The sequence below is a fragment of the Simochromis diagramma genome, unplaced genomic scaffold (assembly GCF_900408965.1).
Source record: "Simochromis diagramma unplaced genomic scaffold, fSimDia1.1 OVJJ01000321.1, whole genome shotgun sequence".
Lineage (NCBI taxonomy): Eukaryota > Metazoa > Chordata > Actinopteri > Cichliformes > Cichlidae > Simochromis > Simochromis diagramma.
The window spans coordinates 5128831-5153425 of record NW_024386772.1 but is presented as its reverse complement, the minus strand read 5'-3'; the positions used below and the strand labels follow the sequence as shown (position 1 = coordinate 5153425).

Genomic DNA, 24595 nt, shown 5'->3' with positions numbered 1-24595 from the left:
GTAACAGACATCTCCGAAAACTTTGGAGCACTTTTGCAAATATGTGATGTCTTGATAAACCGAGCAGATATTTGAAGTTACATTACCTATATTCTCGCCTGAAATCTTAAAAGTTTAACCAGAAAGAGTAATATTAAAACTAAGTAGCTGCCGCCATTATTGGAAACTGGAATTGGCTGGGCGGCGCTATGAATTCTGCAATAGGTTGGGCATGTACATGCAGTGCTGCCATCTTCTGTTTCACTCCGTTACTACACTCTTAAATTCTACTACTTATTCCTGCATCTTTCAGGATCATACAAAGCTTCAAACGACGCATCGACATTAAATGAGTCGTCAACGATTTTGATATTCGATGCAATCCTGACTAGTCGATTATTCGTGGCAGCCCTAGTTCACAGCTTTGAAGGAAGCACTTGCAGTGGAACAAACTTCAATCTCATCCAACATGTTTTCTACCCAGGTCAAATCGAACAGTCGAGTAGTTACAAAAAGACAGGTTAGTGCCACAGTCTCCAGTCAAATTATTAAAGGGTATTTTCTACTTTATATGCAGATTTACTTTATATATAAAATGAACAAGCCACAAAGGTAGCAATCAAAAATGAAAAACAGTTATAGCAATGCTTTGATTTAATAAAAGGATTTATCGTATTACTGATTAGTTGTAGTTCTACAAATAACCAAATAGGTTCCTATTTAAACTGCCATGTCACTGTAGAAATATTGTAAAATAGGCAATATAGTTAAAAATATTCATTTTTGTTCAGACCTCTCTATATAAATGTGTTTATCCTGTGTAGTATTTCCAAAGATTGTGATTTCAGACAGAGCTAGGAAAAATACCATCATCTTACCAGGGCCATTCATCCCAAAAGGAAGAAAATATTGCATTGCATTAGATGTGCTCATTTCTGACTAGTCTCTTGTCACCTGCTGAGATAAAAGATGTTTTTTCCCCTCTTACAGAACACTAATTACTTCAAATCATCTGAAACATGTCTCCATGACGATTCATATTCAAAAACAGACTAAAGATGGAAAATATTGACAGAAAGAGAAAATAATACCAAATTGTGCCTGCAATCTAAAAGTATCAGATTGCAGCATGACAAGACAGCTCAGTAGTGTCTCGGGTGTTTGTTGCCCTGTCTCCACACATTACATTCTTTGTCGCAGGCTCTGGAATATTTGCCAGAGAAAGAAAGAGAAAAGTTGCAGAAATTTCTCCTGCAAAGTAACTGAAGTGAGCTGACTGGAGCTCAATAATTAGTAATTTTTATTTATTTATTTTACTTCTACCAGCTTATTCTGGGGACAATTGAAAACCGCATATAATGTTGAGGCCCAGACATGTCTGACAGCAAGAGTTATTTCAGCCTCTGATGACAATATATTGAAAAGGGATCTACTTTAAAAACCAACAAAGTAGTCTAATGCTTTGCCAAATATCCAAGAAAATTGTTTTACCAGTTGAGTCAAAAACACCAAATGCTGCTTCCTGCAAGTCACAATCACTAATAAAACACTGTTCAATCTAGGTTTGGGTTTTTCTTTCTTCATTATATATTATCATAAATCTCCCTGCATTGCTTGGATATAATTTTAGGCTATATCACACAATGAAAGATTCTGACCTGGATAGCCTTGGTCATAAAGACATTTTCAAAAATTCATTCACGCAATTTAATAATAATAATAATAATAATAATGTATACTTAATTGATCCCCGTGGGGAAATTCCTCTCTGCATTTAACCCATTCAATCAGTGGGCAGCCACTGGCCGCCCGGGGAGCAGTGTGTAGGGACTGTACCTTGCTCAGGGGTACCTCAGGGTAGCCTTTCAGTGGATTCAAACCCCCGACCTTCCGATCATGGGGCCACCACTCTACCTACTGAGTTATCCCTGCCCACTAATTTATGAGAGATTTAAATTACAGCATTGACCAATTTCTGAAATGTGAGAGTTAATGTTTTTCTTAATTACATATCAATACAAATAAAATATTTTGGCAATTAGAAACTACAATCAATTCATTCATAAATGTAAAATAAAAGTTTTTTACTGCAGAAAGCTGAATTGTAGTAGGTGACTAAAACTGCTACTTGCAGAACAAAAACAAAATCTCACAAAGAAATAACCTTGGTGTCCTCAACAGTTCTGCAATCGATTAACTGAGAGAGGGTTTTCCAACTCTGGGAGGTCATTGTGGCAACAGTGATTTAATCACCTGTCCTGACAATTGCAAAGTAAAGAGCAAAATAACCGACCCAGAGTGTGAACTCAACATTGCCAGATGACACTGACAATGACAAATTGTCTCACAGAACAAGTTCATAATATTGGCAGATGATATGAAAGGGGGAAGGAAATGGTTATAGGTGTTTTTCCATAGCAGAGCTGAAAAATATCGGTTTTATGTTTGACTGCCCAAGTCCTGAAATTACCTTCAATAAACAAATACTTGGAATGAGAACAGATATGGCTATACACTGACAGTCACTTCATTATGTACACCTAATGAAGGTTTTGGTTTAAGAATTAAAAAAGCTTCTCGAATAAGAGGTTAAACGTCTTCAAGAAACCTAAAGACGACTTGTTTTCTTTCCAAGCTCTTAAGACCAGCAGTCGCCAACCCCTGGACCACGGCCGTTTGGTACCAGGCCACAAAAGTTGAGGCTCGGGTGTGAAATTTCTGGTTTTCGGGGTTTGTTTTTTTTTGGATTAAAAAAGAAATTGTTAACTTTATCGTTAACTCTGTTTCCCTGGGTCTTTTCCCGTGTGTTATGAATAAATCTTCTACTGGAACTGGTTTTATTTTGTTGTATTTATCCGCGACACCTTAAAGGCCGATCCGATCCGATTACTGCTCTGCATTTAACCCATTCACCCGTGAAGCAGTGGGCAGCCACCAGTGCAGGGCCCGGGGAGCAGTGTGTAGGGACGGTACATAACTCAGGGTAGCCGTTCAGTGGTTTCGAACCCCCGACCTTCCGATCATCAACCACTTTACCTACTGAGCTATCCCTGCCCCTGCCTTAGGCTACCATGACCTGGATGACTGAGAACCTACAGAGACATTAGGTACACCTGTTCAACTGCTTATTAATTCAAACAATGAATTTAGGCATGAATACATGGTGCTGAAGTTCAAATGAGCAAAAAATGAGGAAAAAAGGCGATTTGAGTGAGTTCAAACATAGACTAACTCATTTTGCATAAACAACCAAAGTATTTCAGAAACTGCTGATCTACTGGGTTTTTCTCACACAGCCATCTCTAGGGTTTGCAGAGAATGGTGTGAAAAAGGGAAAATATTCAGTGAGCAGCGGAGAAAATGCCTTCTTGATTTCAGAGGACAGTGGAGAATTGCCAGACTGCTCAAGCCTCAAGCTGATAGAAAGGTAACTCAAACAACCGCTCATGACAACCAATGCAGAAGAGAATATCTAAATGCACAACAATGTTGAACACTGAAACATATGGGATACAGCAGCAGACTACAATAAGTGTCACTCCTGGCAGCTACAAACTAGAAACTGAGACTCTCCATTTGGATGCCAGCTTCATGAATGCATACATCTATCCTGCCTTGTGTAAACAGTTCAAGCTGTTGGTGGTGGAGTAGTGAGTATTGGGGCTGAACATGTCCATCCAATGATAGTTCACTGTGTTAAATGGCCTCCACAGACACCAGATCTCTATCCAACAGAGCACTTTTGGGAATTGGTGGAGCTGGAGTTTTGCCTAAATGATGCAACTGGACGTGCAACCAGCCACTGTGTCATGCTATCATATCAACATGGACCAAAAGGAATGTTTCCAGCAACTTCTTAAATCTATACCGTGAAAAATTACGACAGTTTTAAATACAGAGAGAACAAGTATCAGTAAGGTGTATACAGTGAGTGTATACAGGAATGTTCCTTCATATTCTTGACACGACACCACTGAGGAGTCCCCTGAGATGCCTAAAATTCATTGTGCATTATACACCACCATGCATAGAATCTAAATAACAAAAAACTACCTTTAGTGACAAGCAGAACAAAGACTCCCAGTGCCAGCGCTATTTAACATGAGCTCTTTTACATTCTCATCTCAATGTTAAATCCTCCTTATTCAGCCAAATAACACATTTCAAAAGATGTGTTATTTTTGACATGTTACCATTAACAGCAGAGGTATAGTTCACTAGATGATTCACAGATGTGATAACCTACAGACCATGTGTCTGTGAAGGTTCTCAGCCATCCAGGTCCTCCTTTGACAGACCATGTGTACACAGATGTGTGGAAAAGTCTTGCCTGTTTACTGTTCCATGCGTCAGTGTCTGCTGGTAATAGTACTAATTTGGTAGAAAATTGCAGGTGGGACAAAGAGTGTTGGCTGCAGAAGAAAATAACAGCCAATTGCTACCTTACCAGAGCATCAGTATTTCATTATTTAGTCTCCCTTCGCTGGTAGAGAAGGGGTAAAAAAAACAAAAAAAGTGAAAACTGAGAGTATAATGTGACACAAAACAGTAGAGCGGAGTTCAAAGCAACAATGACCATCATTCTACTGCAGTCCCAAGAAAAACAGAGTTTTATAACCTTCATAAAGGGAAGATTTTATTGCATGGCTGTTGTTTTAGCCCATCTTTGTTCAAAAGACACTGTTGGGCTGAGTGTTTTTCATTTCTTATTACCAATATAATTTTTATTCCAATGCATTTGCAAAACATACCCATGTTTCCCATCTGCACCACCACTCGTGCCAGCGGACTGTTGAAGCAGTGTTACTACTGATCCTACCGGGGCCTTGGCTGTTAAAACATCAGACCATATTACCTAAAAGATCTTCATTCTTTTTCAATTTCTTCTGAGATTGCAAAGAGGTTAGTTAATTCATGAGCTAACCATTAAACATCTATTGAAATGTGTGGCTAACCAATCTGTTTTCACCCTCTGGCTTCTTAAATATAGGACAGATTCATCTTAGACTCTGGTTAACTATTGTTTTCTTTTATGTTGAATACTAAGAAGAGCAAGTAAATAAATTCTTTAATTGATAATGAAAATAAATGGCTGTAGGGGCCCTGTTGTAACATCATGTCTCTTCTTTTTTCTTTTCCTGTTTGTCAAACAAACACAAACAAACTTTGCCCAACTCTCTACCCTCTCATCCTGCCCTTTTCATGCAGTCAGCCAGGCATGAGACGGCACCTCTTTTGGTGTCAGCAGTCTTCTCCTAGCCTGCTGTAACATTAACACACATGTCCGAGCTGAGCTCACCCTGCTTTACTCCTCCTTTCCCACCTGCCTGCCTGCCAGTCGTCCTCACACTGAGTAAATGTCCAAGTAGATCCCAGATCAAACACTGCCTCTGCTGCTCGCCTGCTGTCAGTACATATTCATAACAAGTCCAAACGCCACAACCACCGACCTTCCCGTATCAGCTGATGCCGACAATGACCTGGCACATTCACTTCACAAAGATGCACTCATCCTGTCAGGAACACCAGCAGGTATCACTGCCAGCAGTATGTGAAGTGTTGTTGCAGCATGACATGATAGAGACAGCTACTAATGTTACAAGTCGCCGCATGAGGTGCCGCATGAGGTATCTCAGGATGAAGTTTGGATCCAGATCCGTGGACATCCAAGCAACCACTCATTGAATAATGAATGGGAAGGGAAAGCGAGGCGGTAACTGCCAAAGCAGAACTGAGTGTGAATGCAGACGAGAGAAAGTAAATAAGGCAGCACTGACACAAATGCAGCTAGATATAATTAGACTGAGAATGACTGAACAGGTAAGAAGGTAAAAAGTACAAGGTGAGAACAGCAGACTGCGATAAATAACTCAGTGCATTTGTTTGCAATCCTGTACGATAATGATGCTAATATATGCGTAATTTACACAAAATAAAAACTGGAGTGTATTTTTTTAAGTTTACTTTCATCATAGGAAAAGAACGTCTAGTTAAGATACAGAGTTGGAAGAAAGGATTATGCCTGGTAAAATATTCATTCAAATGAGCTCCCAAAGGATGCTATGAGTGCTGCAGAATACAATAAAAGCACAATGCTCCATTATGTGGAATGTCACAAGTTCAGATTTATGCAAGACAGCATATCAGACATCTGAGATGTCTCTTATCGAAGGCTTTTGTGGTTTTCACCATGGTGTTCAGTAAATACCCAGACAGGCACTTCAAATTCAGTGTCATCACTGCCCATACCATTTTCCCTCCAAGTGAGAAAATGGGGACATGTTATGTGCTGGTTGTGCCATCACTTGTGTCTTTATACTGGTGTGCTATTTACCGCATTTCCTCAAACAGTAGCCATGGGTCTTCTTTTTTTTTTTTTTTTTTTAACCTTAACCACAGATGCCAGCAAGTTGGTATTAGAGGCAGGCTTTTACGTCCAAAGTACCTCTGTTTGATTATTAAGTAGTCATCTTGGACAATTCCCACTCTAATTTGCTTCCATTTGTCATTTCGAAGGTCGTTTTAAGCTAATTGCACCAGAGAAAGTAAAAACTGATACATCAGTAAGATCAGTGAGAACATTTCAGGTTCTCTCATTTAACACAGGAGCAGACATCACTAAATGCACTTATCTACACTAACACAGGCATGGTCCGCAAACCAGCTAACCTCTGCTTTAAAAAAAATCAAACATGACAAAACAAATATAAAAACACCCCAATATATAGCTGACATTCACAATCTTTGCAGCTGCAACATGAAACCTAAACACTTGCTGTCCTCCAACATTTCATTTGCAGCATACCAGCTTTTATCACTGACACTGAAATCAGATCCAATATGAATTTCAGTGAAACAAAAATCAACAATGTAGCATCAGCAAAGAGGTTGCCCAAGACATCCAATCCATGTCACTCTCATGCAGTGGCAACAATCACTTATGGTTTATGAATCGGGTCTGTTCTTTCTAACAGTGTACTTCAAGATCTGAGGAGCACTGAGTAGACAGAGAACAGAATAAAATAGTGTATTCTTTCATCTTTTTCAACATGCACAAACAAACTTTAACCATGCTAACAAGCAAATAAATGGTTGTTAATGCAGGTTTTATTTTATTTTGTACACAGCGCTGCCTCTCTCCTGCCAAATAGAGGAGAGAGGCAGTGATGGCAGCTGAAAGTGAGACTGAGTTCAGTCTCAGCAGAACAAAACTTTAATTTTTAAAAACAGCAGAAATCAAGTTTTAGGGTCACACAAGTTCAAAACACAGCAAGTAAGGCACAGTCAACGGAAGAGAGAATTCTCCAAAAACTATTTTTTGACAGCTGTCACACACCAGAATTAAACACAGCTTGGAGAAATGTATTTTAAATTAGCATCATGATTATATTTACTTAATATTGGTCTTTGAATTCTGTGATTTCATGATCCTTTTACACAAAGAAAAGCCAGTTTGTAAAATTTAAGTTAACTGAAACCTCACTCACACAGATACTAGCCAATAACCACCTGGCAACCAAAAGTCGCTGCGACCTCCAACTACACCAAAGTGGCTGGAATTCAAATTTTTATTTGGCAGGTGATTGGTGTCAGGAAATACACACTATTCCCTAGCGACCAGTGGTTGCTAAGGGGTCACAGACGAGTCTCTAAGCCTGCGCAACTGGGGTTTGGTAAATGGTAAATGGCCTGTATTTATATAGCGCTTTACTTGGTCCTAAGGACCCCAAAGCGCTTTACATATCCAGTCATCCACCCATTCACACACACATTCACACACTGGTGATGGCAAGCTACATTGTAGCCACAGCCACCCTGGGGCGCACTGACAGAGGCGAGGTTTAACTAAAGTGGAAGTGCACGAGGTAGATAAACAGCTAAATAGTATTACAGGATAAAAGTGTGAGATTACTTAACTGTGAATAATGCAAAGGGTTGCTTTACGAATGTGCAGTAGGCTCAGCATTAACATACTTTTAGCTCTGCTCTTTGGTCTCACCCAATTCTTCTTTTTTTATGTCATTACTTTTTGTAAGACTAGGTTCATCGCATTTTATGTTAAAATACTGTTAGTGCATTTATATAATCAACGTATGTCAGATGCTTTATTGGAAAAACTTGGATCTATTGCTAACATTTACTAGCAATCCAAACAGAGGATTGAACATAATGAAGTAAACTGACCAGAGATTAGATAACAAATGTTAAATGTTTGCAATTATATTTCACTTAAAGATATACTCCAAGATATAGTGAAAAAAAAAAAAAAGACTACAGTCAGACAAACTCAGAAGCAGACAGAGAATCAATCCAACCTTGGCCTTGTGGGGCCATCGTCTGTGATTTCCAGTCATGCTGTCTGCACACTGTCCTGTGTCATTTTGATAGAAATATCACACATTGTCCTGACACCAATGTAAGATCCTTTCTAGGAGAATAGCACCCATACCTGAAGACAAGGCAGATCCTGACAGATGGAGATGTTGAAGGGGTTATTAAGACATTTAACTCTTCGTACTAGAGCAGGGCAATATGACCAAAAATATTTATCACGATATACATTTGAAATTTTGCGATAACGATATAACTGACTATATAATTGACACCAGACAAAATGCTTTACAACTCCACAACTTTATTAGTGCAAAAAACCCCATCAATGTATTTTCACTTAAACAAGAAGCTGTTTTTTGCATTAAAGTTATATAAAAATTTAACAGTGCAAATTCCTTGCTAACAGTTTAACCAAAAGTCATTTCCAGTGGAAATTGGCCGACATATCCTCAGCATAACGATGTATAATATGCACAAAACTTAAAAAGAGGTTATACACACACAATACGGTAATATTATGTTGAAGCACAGTACGTATCACTCCGCGAGGCGCCTGCCTACGACAGCCGTAATGCTCCGACAATCAATCAAGCGGTGCGGGTTCGTAGCTTAGCAAAGTCGTACTAAAACACTTGACAGATTTTCGAGCGCCGTGTACGACATAAAATTGTTTCGAGGTCAGTAAACACAACCAGAATTCATACATAAGGCACACGGGATTATAAGGGGCTCTGTCGATTTTCAGAAAAATCAAAGGATTGATTTTAAGTGTGCCGTATTTTCCAAACAACACGGTAATAACGACGGCCCGCTAGCATGCTCTACCAAAAATAGTGCTTTGTTGTGTATCTGACGGACGAAAGCTAAACCAGTTCCACACCACTGAAGTTGCAGCATTTTTACAAACCAATTCTAGTTCATCCGTTTCATTCAACGATCCGCTTTCGCTCTTCTCATTCTGCGTCGCCGCCATGTGCGTATGTAAACATAGGCACTGCGGATGCGCGTTTTACCCATATTCTATCGCGATATTTCATTTTCCTATCGTTGCCCAAAATTACACCGGTATTACCGTGAACGGTATGATATAGCCCAGCCCTACTTCGTACCATTCCTCTTATTTACTTAGGCCTCGTCTCCCTCTCTAAACTTTGTACTGTAAAGCACAAGCAAGTAATTGATATATTTTCTGCACAACATGCAGTTGTTATGAATTGACTGAAAAAAAAAAATACATTAAGAATGCTTTCTAACCTTGTATATTTAAACCACAATTAACTGCAGATGTATATGCAAGTAGTTGTTACATAGTCCTTAGAAAGATGATAATGGCCATCATGACTCAACAAATCAAATGTATCAGTTTAACCAATGGTTGCTTTCCATCAAAGTCTCTGTATCCTGGCAGAAACAGGGCCCTGAACATCCAGCTCTCACATGCGTATGACCATCGAGATCAAAAGAGCTCCAGTGTAGCTTACGGAGATTAAAAGAGACAGGTGGACAAAAAGGACTCTGAAAGAGTCAGCCACCCTGTTTAAGGAGAACCTGTGATTTTTTTTACCATCAACTGGTCAGTTCTGGAAATCTAATGCTCAGCTTAGACACTGTGAAAGATTACAGAAAGGCAAAGAAGGCTAACATATGAAAGGTAATTACTTCAGATATCATGAAATCACATGTTTGGCTACTGTGTTGATAAAAAGTACCCAGCAGTCTGTGCTCTGCTCGCCTGCAGAGGCATTGTTGATGTAGTCATCTTTATCAAAAATTTACACAACAAAAAAGCTGACTGTCAAGCGTGCTCAAATCCCCATAGCAGGAAATTAAACAGTACAGACCATGCGGAGAACTGGTGATGGATGATGGATCAATTACATGTCCCATGTTCAGTTTAGTGTTTTAATCCCTCGGTGTAGCTCCTATTTAAAATTCAAATACTTTATAGCTTTTTCTAACAATAGAACGATCAGCATAATTTTGACAAGATTGTAAATCATCTCTTTGTAAAGTTAATTCTTTACCGCAGTGAGATCACTTTAGGCACACCACTCAAAATGCCACCTTGCGAACTGATGTAGAGACAGCCAGTCAGTCCTGTGTATTATTGGTATGCACCATTTAAGTACCTTAAGTAAAAATTTGACAGTTAGAAACTTAATCTTTTGACAACATGTGACAAAAATTTGCATTTATACATTTGTTTTCTTTGCTGCACCAACAAACTTTCTGAACTCTGAAGTGACGTACCAACTGAACAATGAATCACATCCAACCTCAAAAGAAATAACTAAGGACCAAAAATGTTAACAGAGTGAGCTATAGCAGTTCAATGTCCAATGGCCAATTCGATCTAATAGCACTAATTCATGAATATTTGATTGCAGTCAATGCATTCCTTTATCAGAGTACTGAAACCAAAGTAGGTTTTCCAGTAGCAGCAGATACCCTGACTGTAGCATTCAATTTCAGTTCTGTGCATTACCCTTGAAGGCTTGGCAATACGTTTTGCACACGGTATGTGAAGTGTAAAAAAAAAAAACATTACCAGTTAAACACTGAAACATGAACATTTTTTACTTTGATCTACCCCTGAAAAGCACTGAAATTTCAGGTGCCAACTGAGAAACCAACAAAAATATATTCAGGAGCTTCTAACTCTGTAGATGATGTAACAACCTGATCATACTTAAGTACAGATTAAACTTCAAAGTAATATATTAAATGATTGCTTTCCAAAACAGCTTTAGGGATGCAAAGCTGTTTTATCAAGGGATTTTCACATATATGTCCACCTATTGGCAAAATACAGCTCAGGAGTCAGAACTGGTCTACGGACTATCTCAACATCTAAGAGGAAAACAAACAAAAAATACATTATACATACAAAATAATAATAGAAATTGATGACTAAAAGCTGTAGCTCCAGGAGGATTTCACCTAGATTTTCTTAAACAGTTTTTGATAATAAATAATGGATTAATGTCAGCTGTCTCTGTACAGCTAGTAAGTTTCTTTTCACTTGAACAGACCTGAACTCTACCATCTTGAACTTTAGACTACGATAATACTCTTGGTTCTTTTCTGCAGCCTAAGCTCACAGCGTCGCCACACCTGAACCAGTTCTCACCCAGCTTCAAGTGCTGGTTTTAGTGACCCCCTAGCTCACAGATATTAAGAAAATATCGGGGGGTAGCAACACACTGCAGCCTAAGATGGTGGCGTTAGTTTATCAAACTGGAGGATGAGTCTCACAACATAGGAGTGCTATGATGGCCATAGAAGTGCTGGTGCTAACGGTTCAGGTGTGACTGAACTTTCAAAATAAGAGCATGGGGGATTTCCCAATACCTTAGTGATCACATAGTTTTCAAAGACGGACAAAACAAATAAAATCAGCAAACAACTCATAGCCAGTAATATTATATTAGCTAGACTAATTAACACATCACACTTCAGGAGTCGTGACGTGTGATGCGTTAATGTTAGGTTAGGTACACAAGTGAAAACAGTCTTACTCAAGAACACAGGTCACCACAGAAAATGATTTAATTCATTCGCATGAATATGACCATGTTTTGTGACCAATGTTTATTTTATTCTTTCACTGATGCAAACATCAGTGATTTTAAAAAAATAAATGTGTAAAACTGAGAATTTAAGGTGACTGCACAGCAGGCTGAGACAGAAAAGTCAACATTTTCTAACCTTTGGTTTCTGAAACAGTCACGTAGGCTTATTTTAGAGTCATTTGTTGTGGCCACTGAAATTCATGGATTTCAACACATCTGAAAACTAAAATTGCACTGAAACTTCAGGAAGCATATAAATATGATTGCAATCTCAGGCTTTCACACAGCTTTATGCCTTTATGTCCCAGGGTGCTGCTCCCAGCTGGCTATACTATCTGCAATACTTGTAGACAATAATACGAATTCTCAAGCTGATCAATAAAGCATGCAAGACGGTATTTCTGGGAGGTTAAGTACTGATTCAGAAAACATAATTTTCACTCTGTGGCTGCCAAACAGACTAAAGGAATTCAAGTTAACTAGCCACTTGACCTTTGATTTCACAAACAGTCAATATCTGCTGGAAGCAACTGATGGCTAATTCATCAAGAAGCTCTTACACACACAAATACAAACACACATGAGGACTGATTGCATATGACAACACAACCCATGCACATGAAAATATAAACATAGCCTGCAGTACATTAAATCACACACATCATCCCGTCCTCCTCCCGTGGCCAAGATGAAGTAGGTCTCCAGATAGGTTGCTTAGGTAATGGGACATTACACTCTCCCCTCTTTCAGCTTTCTCTTCTTTCTTTGCTAGTGTGAGCGCCAGCCAACATCTACAACCATGACTTCATGGACCGCCCTGCCACAGCTCCATGCCTCTGCCATAAACCTCTCATTTTCTGTTTCATGCAGGGAAACGCTGGGTGGTTAACTTATTCACAAGAATAAAATGTAGTCTGGCCATTAGTGATGTCCTGAGCTAGTCGACAGGATGGAGGCAGTTTTTCTGAATGGGACTGCCTACAGTTTTAGTGAAGGAAGCTTAGACCAATTAGAGCTGCTATTTTTTATCTTATGAATCAATTATTTGATTGACTGAAATATAATCAGCTTTCCATGGCCATTTGTTTTTCTTTTCTTTTTTTTAGCAAAATGTCAAATGTTTTCTACTTCTATTCTGTTTTTTCATCTTAATGTTGATAAAGTAAGATAGGATAAGGTATGACCATGGCTTCTGTTTTTTATGGACCAAACAGTAGATCAGTTATTTAAGAAAAAATATAAAATTTCCAGCTTACTGACAAATGAAAATAATTATTAAATGTAGGCAAAACCTATTATCCGAAAGGCTATATTATGTCAACATCCTATAACTGAATTCAGCTTTGGGGCAAACAGTATGGGCAGTATTTTCTTCATGCTAAGGACAAAGAGCTTAATGAACACATTTCCATAAACACTCCACTTCCCATTAGCAAGGCACATCAGGCCATATACTGTCCACTGGTATAAATTATGTGTCACATCGCAATATCTATGATATACCAACACCACACATGAGTGGTGAATGAGGCAATCTCAGGCATGCGGAGGCAGTTTAGTACTTAAAAACAGAGCTACTTCAACAGGCTCCATGAAAACACCTTGCAAAATATGGAAGACTACACTTGCCAATAAACGTGGAAATCACAAACTTGTTTCACTCTAGGCAAAGAAAAGTACTGTCAAGCAAAACCAGCCTATGACAGTTATCCTTGGAGAAAATGCTAGCAGCTAGTGATGTGCTTCCCAGAAGTAAACAAATGTGTCAACTGAGCATCACTCCACCTAACTCACTAGATAGACTACCACCATTGCACTATAATGCTGCTACTGATACCTTGTGTCAATAGAGTCACACTAACAGAATTAAGTAGCCTGTCATCAATGACAGCAGCTTATTTGAAAAGAAGACTTTCAGTGGGTTTCAGTGATTTTCAGAAACCAAGCAAAAACAAGGAATAATAAACCATTAAAAAAATACGTTTCAAATTTAGGCCACTAGGTTTTTTCAGTTCGATGATTTCTGATTTAAACTCCACTTTAATTTCTTTGAAGCAAAGTTCCAGCACGGCTCCCTGTGACTACTATGGAAAGCAATGCTTCTGATGCCCATATCATAAGTTAAAGTGTTTTTTTTTATGTGTAATAGGGTTAAGGTAGCCTGATAACACAGTTATAGGTTGTAATTTAGGTTGTAACATGCCTCTCATCACACTAAGCCAAAATCACATACAAAAAGATAAACAATTGTTCATTAAATCTAGTATCCTTTATCATTGCTATATAAAAAACAAGCTGCTTTGGGGCAGTGTACTCTATGTCTTAATGTGATAAAGGCCACAATGTTCACTGATGTATTCACTCTGTTAAATTAACAATTTACCCAAGAAGACTTCCTTTATACTTCTTGGTAGACTTAGCTCAGAACAAAGCTGAAACGCCATCCTTCTTAATAATTCTATGTGACAAAAAAGGACACACGAGTATGCTCCTCGTGATTAAAGCTGTAGAAACGAAGCACTTCACTTTCACGGTCACACCCAACATCTTGTGCATTATTTTAGTCGGGGGAAAAAAGAAAAACTTTGTTTTGACACAAATAAATTAATCATTACATTAATTACCAAGGCAATTATTTTTAGTAGAAAACCCCTTCGGGGAAAATTACTCCTTTTACACACACTCCATCTTCAACCTACTATAATACACCACTGCAGACAGCTGCACTATCTACTACATAAGCACTATCCACACACTAAGCTGTCTGTCTGTGGCTACACTCCAACTTTTCTTCCAAGTTGGTTAAACAGCACAGGTTGCCTGCCTCTCCAGGGTGTTTTAGAAAGGCAGGCTTGTGGGTGGCTGTAGTGCTTTCCATGCCCTTTAAAGAGACTGAGATATCATGCCTGCAGGGAATGTAAAATGCCACGGTAATACCACATTAGTGATTAATACAGTACATCCACTAAAACCTAATGTGACGCACTGGGCTTTCAAATGTTGAGAAATGAATGCAAAAGTGATAAAATGCTGTTAGTGAGATGGAGTGGCCAGAGGAGGAGGAGAAGGGGGAGGACAGATTAGAAAGCACATAATCCCCCAACACATTGGTGACTGACAGTAAGCTACTCCTGCTCTACTGGTGAAAGCGAGGCAAATCTAGCCATGCAATAATTAGCCTGTGAAGTGCTAAGGCCACAGGTTGCATGTAATGACTAACTGCTGTTGTTGTAAACAGCCAGCACCATTACATTGACAATGCTGCTCCAACAAGGTTCCGGTCAGAGGAATGGATGAGTAGCTAATTAGTATCTGTTTGATACAGACCTCTGGGTCTGGCTGCTATCAGGTTTCACATTAAGCCTGAGAGTGTGATAGGGTCATCCCAGGATAGTCCTACTACAGGGGTATTTATATATATTACTGAAGCACGCAGGGAATGCAGGAGAGGCCCAATGAGCTGATTCACTCTGGCAGACACTGATGTGTCTTGTCAGTGTGATCAATCAGCATTTAATCATGGCTGTAATCACACCCAGCAAAACAAACACAGGCACAGGGAAATTGATTAAACACATAACACATGATAGGCTTACGCCTACACCAGCAAAATTTTAAGGATGGGCAATGGGGTACAATTTATGCCAGGAAAAGACTGAGTTAAAGTTATTAGGCACACAGTTTCTTACAATTTTCACTGCATGATCAATTTGGTTAATAGAAGAGTCTCTAAATGATAGTCATGCTCATTAAATTAAAGACATTTGGCATCTGCTCCATTTCCCCGAAGGTTAAAGTTTCATTATAAAGTGTAGGTATGATATTAACAGGATTCTTCCAGAATGACAAGCCTTAGGGAGTGAGGGGGTGTCTATTAGGGTTAGGGTTACAATTGGAAAAGGTGGTCTTTGTTTCAGGCAAAGCGGGACAACCATTAAAATAATAGCATTAATAAGTATAATAACACTAACCCAATATATAGTACTTGGCTCTGATTAAAAATATTAGATGTCTAGAAATAAATTAACCACATTTCTAAAATACTTGACAGACAGGTATCGAATCAACACTGCAATGCTAAGCTAAAAAATTATATCAAGTGCTATTTACAAGCTAGAGTCAGCAAGCACTTAAAGTCGTTACACTGCATAAAATAATGGAATTAAAAGCAGCACAAACAAAATCACATCTATTATCCATTTTCATTAATAAAAAGATCCCTCAGGCACAAACTACTTATGTCACTATTTCTAGACTATCTGAGACATTGATAGGTATTGACATTGATACATTGATGCGCTGCAATATTTTTCCGGTACAGAACATCAATAACTTACTGTTAGTTTCCATTTTTTGAAAGGGTGATATAATCATATCTTTTTGGGACAATGCAAGTGATAGAAGTTGAAAAAACATAAAATTATTCCCTGTATTAGACAGGTAGGCTCTGAATTTCTTTTCCACACTCAGCACCACAACTTTCTCACAGATTCACAGTCACAACTTGATACTTAGGATGGAGAAGCACTACGACCACTCAGCATCCTTGCAGATGCTGCGTTGAAAGAATCAAGTGGGGGGGGGGGAGAAAAAAAGGCAGGCTTTTGTTTTGTTCACTGGCTGTTTGGAAGCGAGGATGCTGAATTTGGCTTGAAATGCGCCCTGTTTTTCTGGCATCCTTGAAAAACGAGCACACCAAAGTGCTTATTTAGAAAGAATCACATCAAGTAGGTTGCACAGGCACTCATGTATAAACAGAAATTAACAGGACGAGCAGTCTGCGCATTTTAAAAATGCTAAAAAAAAACAAAAAAAAAAAAAACGAAGGCAACACATAATACATGCATATACGTGGAAATGTGCACACTGTTGCTGTTTCCCTTTTGTGCAGCACTGTGTTCCAGTTCCATCAGTCACATCACACTGACTCTCGTGTCCCCACAATCCTCCCCACGGTCATTCATCACAGTGTCACTCAAGCGCTGACTCGGGTCCCTGGAGTGTCATGGTAATGCTGTCCCTCAGTGTGTGTATACTCATTCATGTATATGTATATTTTGGTGCGTTTGTGTATGAATTTGTCTGGATCCATGTGTTTGAGTCCATTCATGCATGCGTTTTTCTATTTTGGGGGTCCTACTGTTTTTTCTTTTTTACTCAGAAGGCACCGGAGATATGAAGGTGTGTCGCTGCAGTGACAGAGAGAGGGAGAGACAGTGCAAGTCAACAGAGAGCAGTGGGGAGAATTCAGGAGGAGCTCAGAAGCAGCAACAGGCAGAGGGCAAAGAGGATGACAGTGCCTTCTAGTAGCCGCTCTGTCAACACGATTATCTTTGAACCCGGCTTTAGGTCAAAGACGCGTCACACAATATGCAAGACGGTTACTAAAGGGAAGTTACACTGACTCACTGAGCTGCATGGAAAGGAACAGACACAGCCAAGCCAGCTCTGAATTAACTCCCTGAAGATTCAACACAATGAAATTATGAAAATCAAATGTTCTCCTGGCAGATATAAGCAGAGAATTGCTCACCAGCAGCTTTGCTGGAGCTTAGTGCAATATGCTTCCAGGGAAGTATCCATATGAAGGCATGAACAGAAAATCACTACTCCCAAAGTGTGATCTACCATTGTTGTTTTTCCAATTAACGTCTGCATCGAGCATCTCTCAGGATAAAGCACGATGATATCAATCCTAAAATAAGTGTCACAGAGCGAGGAGCTTTAACAGCTCGGATTACACACATCAGAGGTTCGATAATGCTGTTGATGTGTTCTGTGAGTCCACTTCACAAAATTAAGAGCTCTTCAAAGAAGATCAAATCCCAGTAGCAGCTTCAACAAGCTGTTGTATGCATTGTACACGCATCACTGATCAGGTTTGGGGCAGGCACAAAAAACAAAACATCTCATTAATGCAGAGCTATATCAGCAGCATCTTTAAATAGAAATTCAAGCTGTTGGGCAACTTCCTAAATGACCCCATGCATCATTTTATTACTGCTCTACGATGAAAAGATGGACCAGTAGATACAATTCAAAAAGATTCACAGAGTATACTCAAAGTAGTTTTGCATGCTTAAGCTTATTTACTTCATAGATTTGATTTTACACACACACACACACACACACACACACACACACACACACACACACACACACACACAGCAAAGCTTTCTTTAATCAGCACTGTGGATTTTTTCAAACCACTTAAAATACTTTCCATCTCTTTTATGCAAGATTATAATCTATTGGTGAATTTTTGAAGTTCATAACATCAAGTTGGCATCATTTTTAGTAATTTTCCAAATAGCAGTTCTATTTTAATACGGTTCACAGTCTTTACATTTAACCTGAAAGGTGAAAAAGTTCATGCTTTCTCTCAACACCAGTGTCTTTACTCAGCCAAACAGCCAACTTCCTCAATTAAAAGTAGTAGTTGAGGAGTAGTCCAACATGAGGCTACACTAAAGTTTGTAATACTATTAAGGTAGAAGCAGTACATCAGACCAATGTGTCCTTTGAAGAAAACTAGGCCATTAAAGAGACTGTGTCGATGACAGCACCAACAAATGTTTATGAAAACACAAATCTTGTAAATTTGAACATTAACAGCTGAATAGTTTTATTCAATTTTATTTATTTAGCACTAACACTAACTTGTGCATAAGGAGTGAAAAAGAGGGGACTGGAGAAGAAATACTCAGTGCATCATGGGAATTCCCCCAGCAGCAGCACAACTACAAGATGGTTTCAAAGCGCCTGTTTGAGTGAATGAAGCCAATCAAGAGAATGTGATCAGTGACTGATATTATTAAGTTGATTTAAACCTGGATTCATGTTCAAAAACACAATCAAAATCCCATTAAACTTCCATTATTGTCATAGTTACATTGCTGCAGTCACATAACAATGACGAGCAGATTGATGTTGAAAAATCTTTAGCTTACCAGGAAATGATAATGCCACACCATTAAAACTAATGCAGATTCTGTGTTCAGTATGATGAATTGTATAACTCAAGAGTCAGCCAACAGATAAGCAGCAGAATAAATAAAACATGCAAATCTCCGATACTGCACAGGATGCATTTAAATTTGTCTGTAAAAATATTGCATATGCAAGACTTAGTTAAACCTTGAAATAACTCTGGGATACAACTCACTGTCTTGGGACAAGCAACGAAATCCATGATTTTCATAGCTATAAAGTCTTTAACAATTGTGTTGAAGAATTCTCAAAGAAGAAAGAGCCATTTATATCCTCTATGTCTACAGAAAGAAAGAAAAACACTGCACTGTTCTCTTTAGTAACATTCACAGACTGCATCCACTGCACTGTTAACAGAATCAGTAATAGATCTAATTGCAAAATCCAAGTATGCAACAGATGGGCGTTGCGAATGCTGTCTTTATGTGTTAAAACCAAATTTACTGCACAACTTGCTCACTCTGACTGCCAAAAAGTAAAATATCACAAACACAGAGGCCAAAAAGCCAATTTCCTTTTTATTCGTGCAACCAGACACACACATTTCCCCAACACACCTCCACTTTGCTCTGATCAATGCCCTCAAGTTATACAAGCACACTAGAAACACAGAACAGACAAAGGGGTCCTACACCTGAAAAGATTAAAATAACGGTATGTTTTAGCTGTGACTTTCCACTCTGAGATAAGCCAACGTAGTGATTTTAGTGGTGTGATTTATTTGGTACTTGGTGTTACTGGATTTCAGAGAACAAAAATACTTGAGTGCAGAAGTAAAGAAAGTGCCAATCGGATATGAGGGAATTTATTATTCGCTATGGCCCAAGACAAATCTGTTCCTCTGCTTCAGTGACTAAAACACTTTAGACTTGTCACTGAAGTATATTTTGTATTTTCCAGCGAGGTGATGCTATTGTGTGAAGGATGAGGACAACAACAAAGCAACAGAAAAGAATAGATTTTCAACAAAGCTTAAACTCCAACCTGTGCAGCCAAACATAGTAACTCAAAAAAGAAACAGTGAGGATGCTCTCAGTCTTGCACCATTGGAGAGAAAGCACAATCATCAGCCGCCAAGTCATTTTACGTTTTTTTCTTCACTGGAAACCTTCTACGCGTAACCTGAACACCACAGAAACAGGGCCACCTGATGGCTAAGAGACTGCAGAGAGGGTCCGATCCCAGCTCAGCCCAAAAGAGCTGACATTTAGAATACAACACATAGAGAGTATACTCACGGTTTTGAAGTCGCTGGGACTGCAGTCTTCACCTTGGTATCTGCAGTAGAGCATCATCTCTTCCAGGTCATGGCCAACCCTCTCAATGAACTCCTTCATGCTGAACGCTTTGGGCCTGTAGGCCGTGAAGTTTGCCTTTTCCTGTAGGAACGCAAGCACATCAGGCTCCGCCAGGTGTGGCTGGGGGATAGCCAGGTGCACATCGAGCAGGGCTAGCAGCTCTCCGGCGTGGTACAGGTCGTTGCGTGTGAGACGGCTGAAGCGATACACATTGAGGTTACAGATGGTCACAGCAGGGAAAACCAGGCTGCTTGACACCACAGCATCCACGCTGGTCACGTGAGGGTAGGAGAGGAAATAGGCCAAACGCTCTGTACTTTCCAGGGCTAACAATCCCAGGCAGGCCAGCAGAGCCACAGCCCAAAGCAAGCGGCGTGCACTGGGCTGACCATAAGGGAAGATAAAGCGAAGTCCATGCAGCGTGCTGGTGTGGACGAAGGCCTGCCAGGAGGTGGGATGTAGGCTGGAGCTTTCCTGGCTCCCCTGACTGCCACAGTTCTCCTTCAGATCCATCATCAGCTCTCCACTTCCTCAGCCAGGGAGCACCCGTAAACTCACACCTGCACAAACAGAGATGGAACTTCAGTAAAAGGCTTAGATTCATAGTGTAAAATCATATCGACTGCACTGATACGATGCAGGGAAATAGGCTAAAAGACAAAAATGGAAAAAAAAATTAGAAAACTGGAACAGAGATCTGCAGCAAGCTCTGACAGCAAGCATGCAAATACAACAGATAAAAAAGATAAAACAACTGAAAAAGGAGAGGAAGTAGATACAGGAAGACAAAGATCTCCACAACCCACATAACTACTATGAAGAGTAAGAAGCAGAGGAGAAAGATGCTCCCTCAGGGCATCCCTCTCCTCTCCACCTCCATTCTCAATCACTCCCTTGAGCTCAGAGTTAGTGTGGCTGCCAGACTGCCTGTGGCTCCTACTACACCCAACACACACATACAAACATCCACTCAACACACACTCTAGACAAATCCCAAACTGCCCTGCTCTCTTTCTTCCTCAGCTGCCCTCTGTGACTGCTAGATTTCAGACAAAAAACACCAGAAGTAAGTCCTCTGTGAGACCCGGAGCAAGAGGTGAAAGTCACTTAAGCCGAAAGCCAGAGAAAGCTGCCTCTGTGTATTTAATGTCCCGACTCATCTCCATTCAAAAGCACACACATACACACTCTCTCACTCACGCGGTAACTCTCTTATGCATGAGTGTGCATGCGAGCTGCCACACACATATAAGCGCACACGCACACAAGGCTTCTCATGGTTTCCGTGCCCTCAACTAATGACAAGCCTAAGCACCTCTCTCGTTCAGCCTAGCGAGAAGACATCCAGCCGGCGCGAGCGTGAGTCTGACAGCGCACGTGTGTGTTTGTGTGCGTGTGAAAGAGAGAGAGGGACACAGAGAAAAGCATAAGAGAGAGAGAGAGATGATCAGAGCCGCTGCTTAGTCTCGTATGCCGATCCAAACTCCTGCTTTCCTGTGGCCAGATACATCCGCTTTCCCTCCTCTTCCCAGCTCATCTGTGGTGGCGGCGAACAACAGCGGAGCCGGGAGAGACGGAAGGCGCACACACCAATACACGCTTGTACAGAGAGAGAGAGTGGAGAGAGAGCGTGAGGGAGGAGGAGGGAGAGAGGAGGGAAGACAACACTCTCCTCCCTTGCTCTCTCAAAAGCAAAGTCTCTTATTGAATAGCTTTCCTCCTCCTCCTACAAACACTGCCACCTTAGCTCGCATTTGTATCTGAGCCCTTCATATTTTCATATGGCACCAACCTCAAACTGAGTGATGGATGGATGCAAAACAGGAGGCTGTCAGGGAGGAAGATAGTAGACGGGAAAACAGTGGTGGCTGCTTGGCCAGGGATGGGGGGGGGGGGGCGTATGTCATGGGAAGTGAAGCAGAAGTAGAGACGGAGGAGTAAAGGCTGGGAGATGTAGGTTGAGGGGAGGGATAAGGACAAAAATAAAATTGGAAAACTAAAAAAAGAGCAAACGAGCAAGCGTGGTCACACAGGCTGCACAGCAATGGCACACAGAGGAAAGTAATTTAGACGTGCAACGTCACATGAGGAAGAGGGAGACACGGATATAAAGGGAATAACAAGCACACAGAGTGTGTTTGCCGTGTGGAATGCAACATTTAAATCACGAGCTTGTAATTCATAAGGAGTCTGATCTTTCTCAGAATGAAGCGAGAGCGAGAAAACAGCGAGTTTTGTGAGGCAACATAAGGAGACAGGAGCAGCAAAGTGGTGAGGAGAGAATAACACGAGGGTGTGAGGGTGTTAAAGGTGGTAAAAGAGGAACGAGAACGCCTGTGTGTGTATTTGGACTGACTGGAAACAGGTTGTCAGAATGATCCCTAAAAATATATACGAATTTCACCTCCAACTGAATAAGAAATTGGACAGCTGGAGAGGAAAATATATCAGTTTGACACATTTTATTCAATTGGAACCGCTAATACATGAGCTAATATTTGTCTTTAACTTAAATCCACAATAAACTGATTACTCCTTAGGTTAGAAACTTAGACTTTAATAAATACAAAAGCAGTCTTTTGCACCAGGGAAGCTTTTACATCACTAAATCAAATTCAAATAAAAATATGTTAAAACTACAAGAAGAAAGAAATGGAAAATATTGTTACAATTTTACCTAACATGTTAATCAGAGGTTATCAGGATTCTGACAGGTTGGCAGGCTGAATTACACAGTAGGCCATCTTGCACAAACATGTTACATTTACCATGTTATTGAAAAGATTAGCTGGGACATCAACATAACACACAGAGCAACTGATACTGGATGCATTACACCTGCTGAATCTGACAGTACACTAATACTCTTATTCTTTTAGTCCTTATTCTGGTCCTCGTGTCTGTATGCCATCCCCAAGCACTTCAAGTTTCTTAAAACATGCACACACAACAATAAAGAAAAATGTATACTAGACAACCTCCATCTCATCAAACTTAGACTCACTAATAAACACCAACAAGCAGACACAGCTGATACTTGATTTGACAATTCCAGAATAGTACAGAATGAGAACTAAGGAGTGATTTAGGTGAAGTCAGTGACAAACTTTAAAACTTTAGGATCCCTCTTGGTGAAATCCCAACATGCTGTCAGCTGAGAAGCTCATTTTCTAAAATTACCGGGCAATTACAGCATACCCCTAATCAAGTGATTAAAAAGTAATGAGCAGCCCAAATGAAACAGCCACTCATAAAACTATGTGTCGGTGCCTGGAGCACAAACCTCTTCACTATTTCTAAAGATACGGTTTGATATTTAATCAAAGGTACATCAAGTGCCAAACATTTTTAACCATGTGAAGTTACTAATGATAATTCATGCATTTTTAAACTCCTGCCATTATAATTAGCCTAACTTCCTACCTGTATGCTTGTTTTCTAAGGCACATCAACAGGTTGATATGCTGCTGCACATCCTGTTCAACCTATTTAACAAATGGTTCATTTTTATTAAATGTATTACACTTTTATTTCAGTTGAACATTTCTCAAGACATTAATACCCTATTAAAAATTTGGTGCAATGGCTAGCCCGCGGCTAATCTCAGCTCATGCAACAGATGAGGTTTTAACTCCTCCCCCTTCGTACTCTTTTAAATAAGTTCATCATTTTAGCCAGGGCTCCTTCTGTTTGTTTATAGGATATAGAGAATATTCTAATATTAAGATTATATTTATTTTTCTAACCACAATATTAAAGAATACAGACCAGCTCAAGAGCTTGTGTTGTCTTCTGGACCGACTGTACACTTTCACCTTTAAAACAAAGATGGCGACCGGAAATTAACTACTTCTGCCCGGATTTCACAACAAAATAAGTTGATGACCACTTAAAAAAAAACCATGTATAGATAACCTATTATACCAACAAAACCAACCTAGCTCCTGTAAGGACAAACAATGTAATATCTTTTATTTCTTTGTTTAACCAAACCAGAGAGAAATTTTGGGGGAATGGTTGCTTGTTTAGCTACTACTTCACAGGGATATAATAAGTCAGTAGCTTATTGTATAACCAAGGAAAAAAAAAACAGACTCCTGCACTATCTAATATAAAAATTTAAGTTGTGCCTAAGGCACAAAGTGGGTTTGTATCTCCAGCAGTTATTTGATCTACAAAGAAAGTCACAACACAATGTTTTTTTTTTTACTCTTTCTACTTTTTATTTGCCATTTAAGAAAACATGTTTGATATTGTCCTGTACCTATGCATCACTTTGCCCTTTCACACTTATTTCAGCAATTAGCAACAACACACAAATCCTAATCCCAGAGAAGTTGAAAGATTAGGTTATTTTAGTGTTATCTTTCTGACAAGCACACACTCCGAAGCGCACTCAAAGCCTACACCCACACACACTGT

The 24595-nt window shown here is 39.7% G+C and overlaps 1 protein-coding gene across 4 annotated transcripts in view; it reads right to left on the bottom strand.

The window, feature by feature from the left end:
- Positions 1-24154, bottom strand: part of asic2 (acid-sensing (proton-gated) ion channel 2) — a 394155-nt gene extending 370001 nt beyond the window's left edge. Inside the window, exons 1-2 of one of the 4 annotated variants that reach the window (XM_040044560.1) lie at positions 23942-24154; positions 20114-20733 (exon numbers count right to left, since the gene is read on the bottom strand). In XM_040044560.1, coding sequence (XP_039900494.1) covers positions 20114-20689 — 576 coding nt within the window. In that variant the 5' untranslated portion in view covers positions 20690-20733; positions 23942-24154. The other 3 variants (XM_040044572.1, XM_040044558.1, XM_040044565.1) reach the window with 3 other exon arrangements.
- Between the last annotated feature and the right edge of the window lie 441 nt (positions 24155-24595).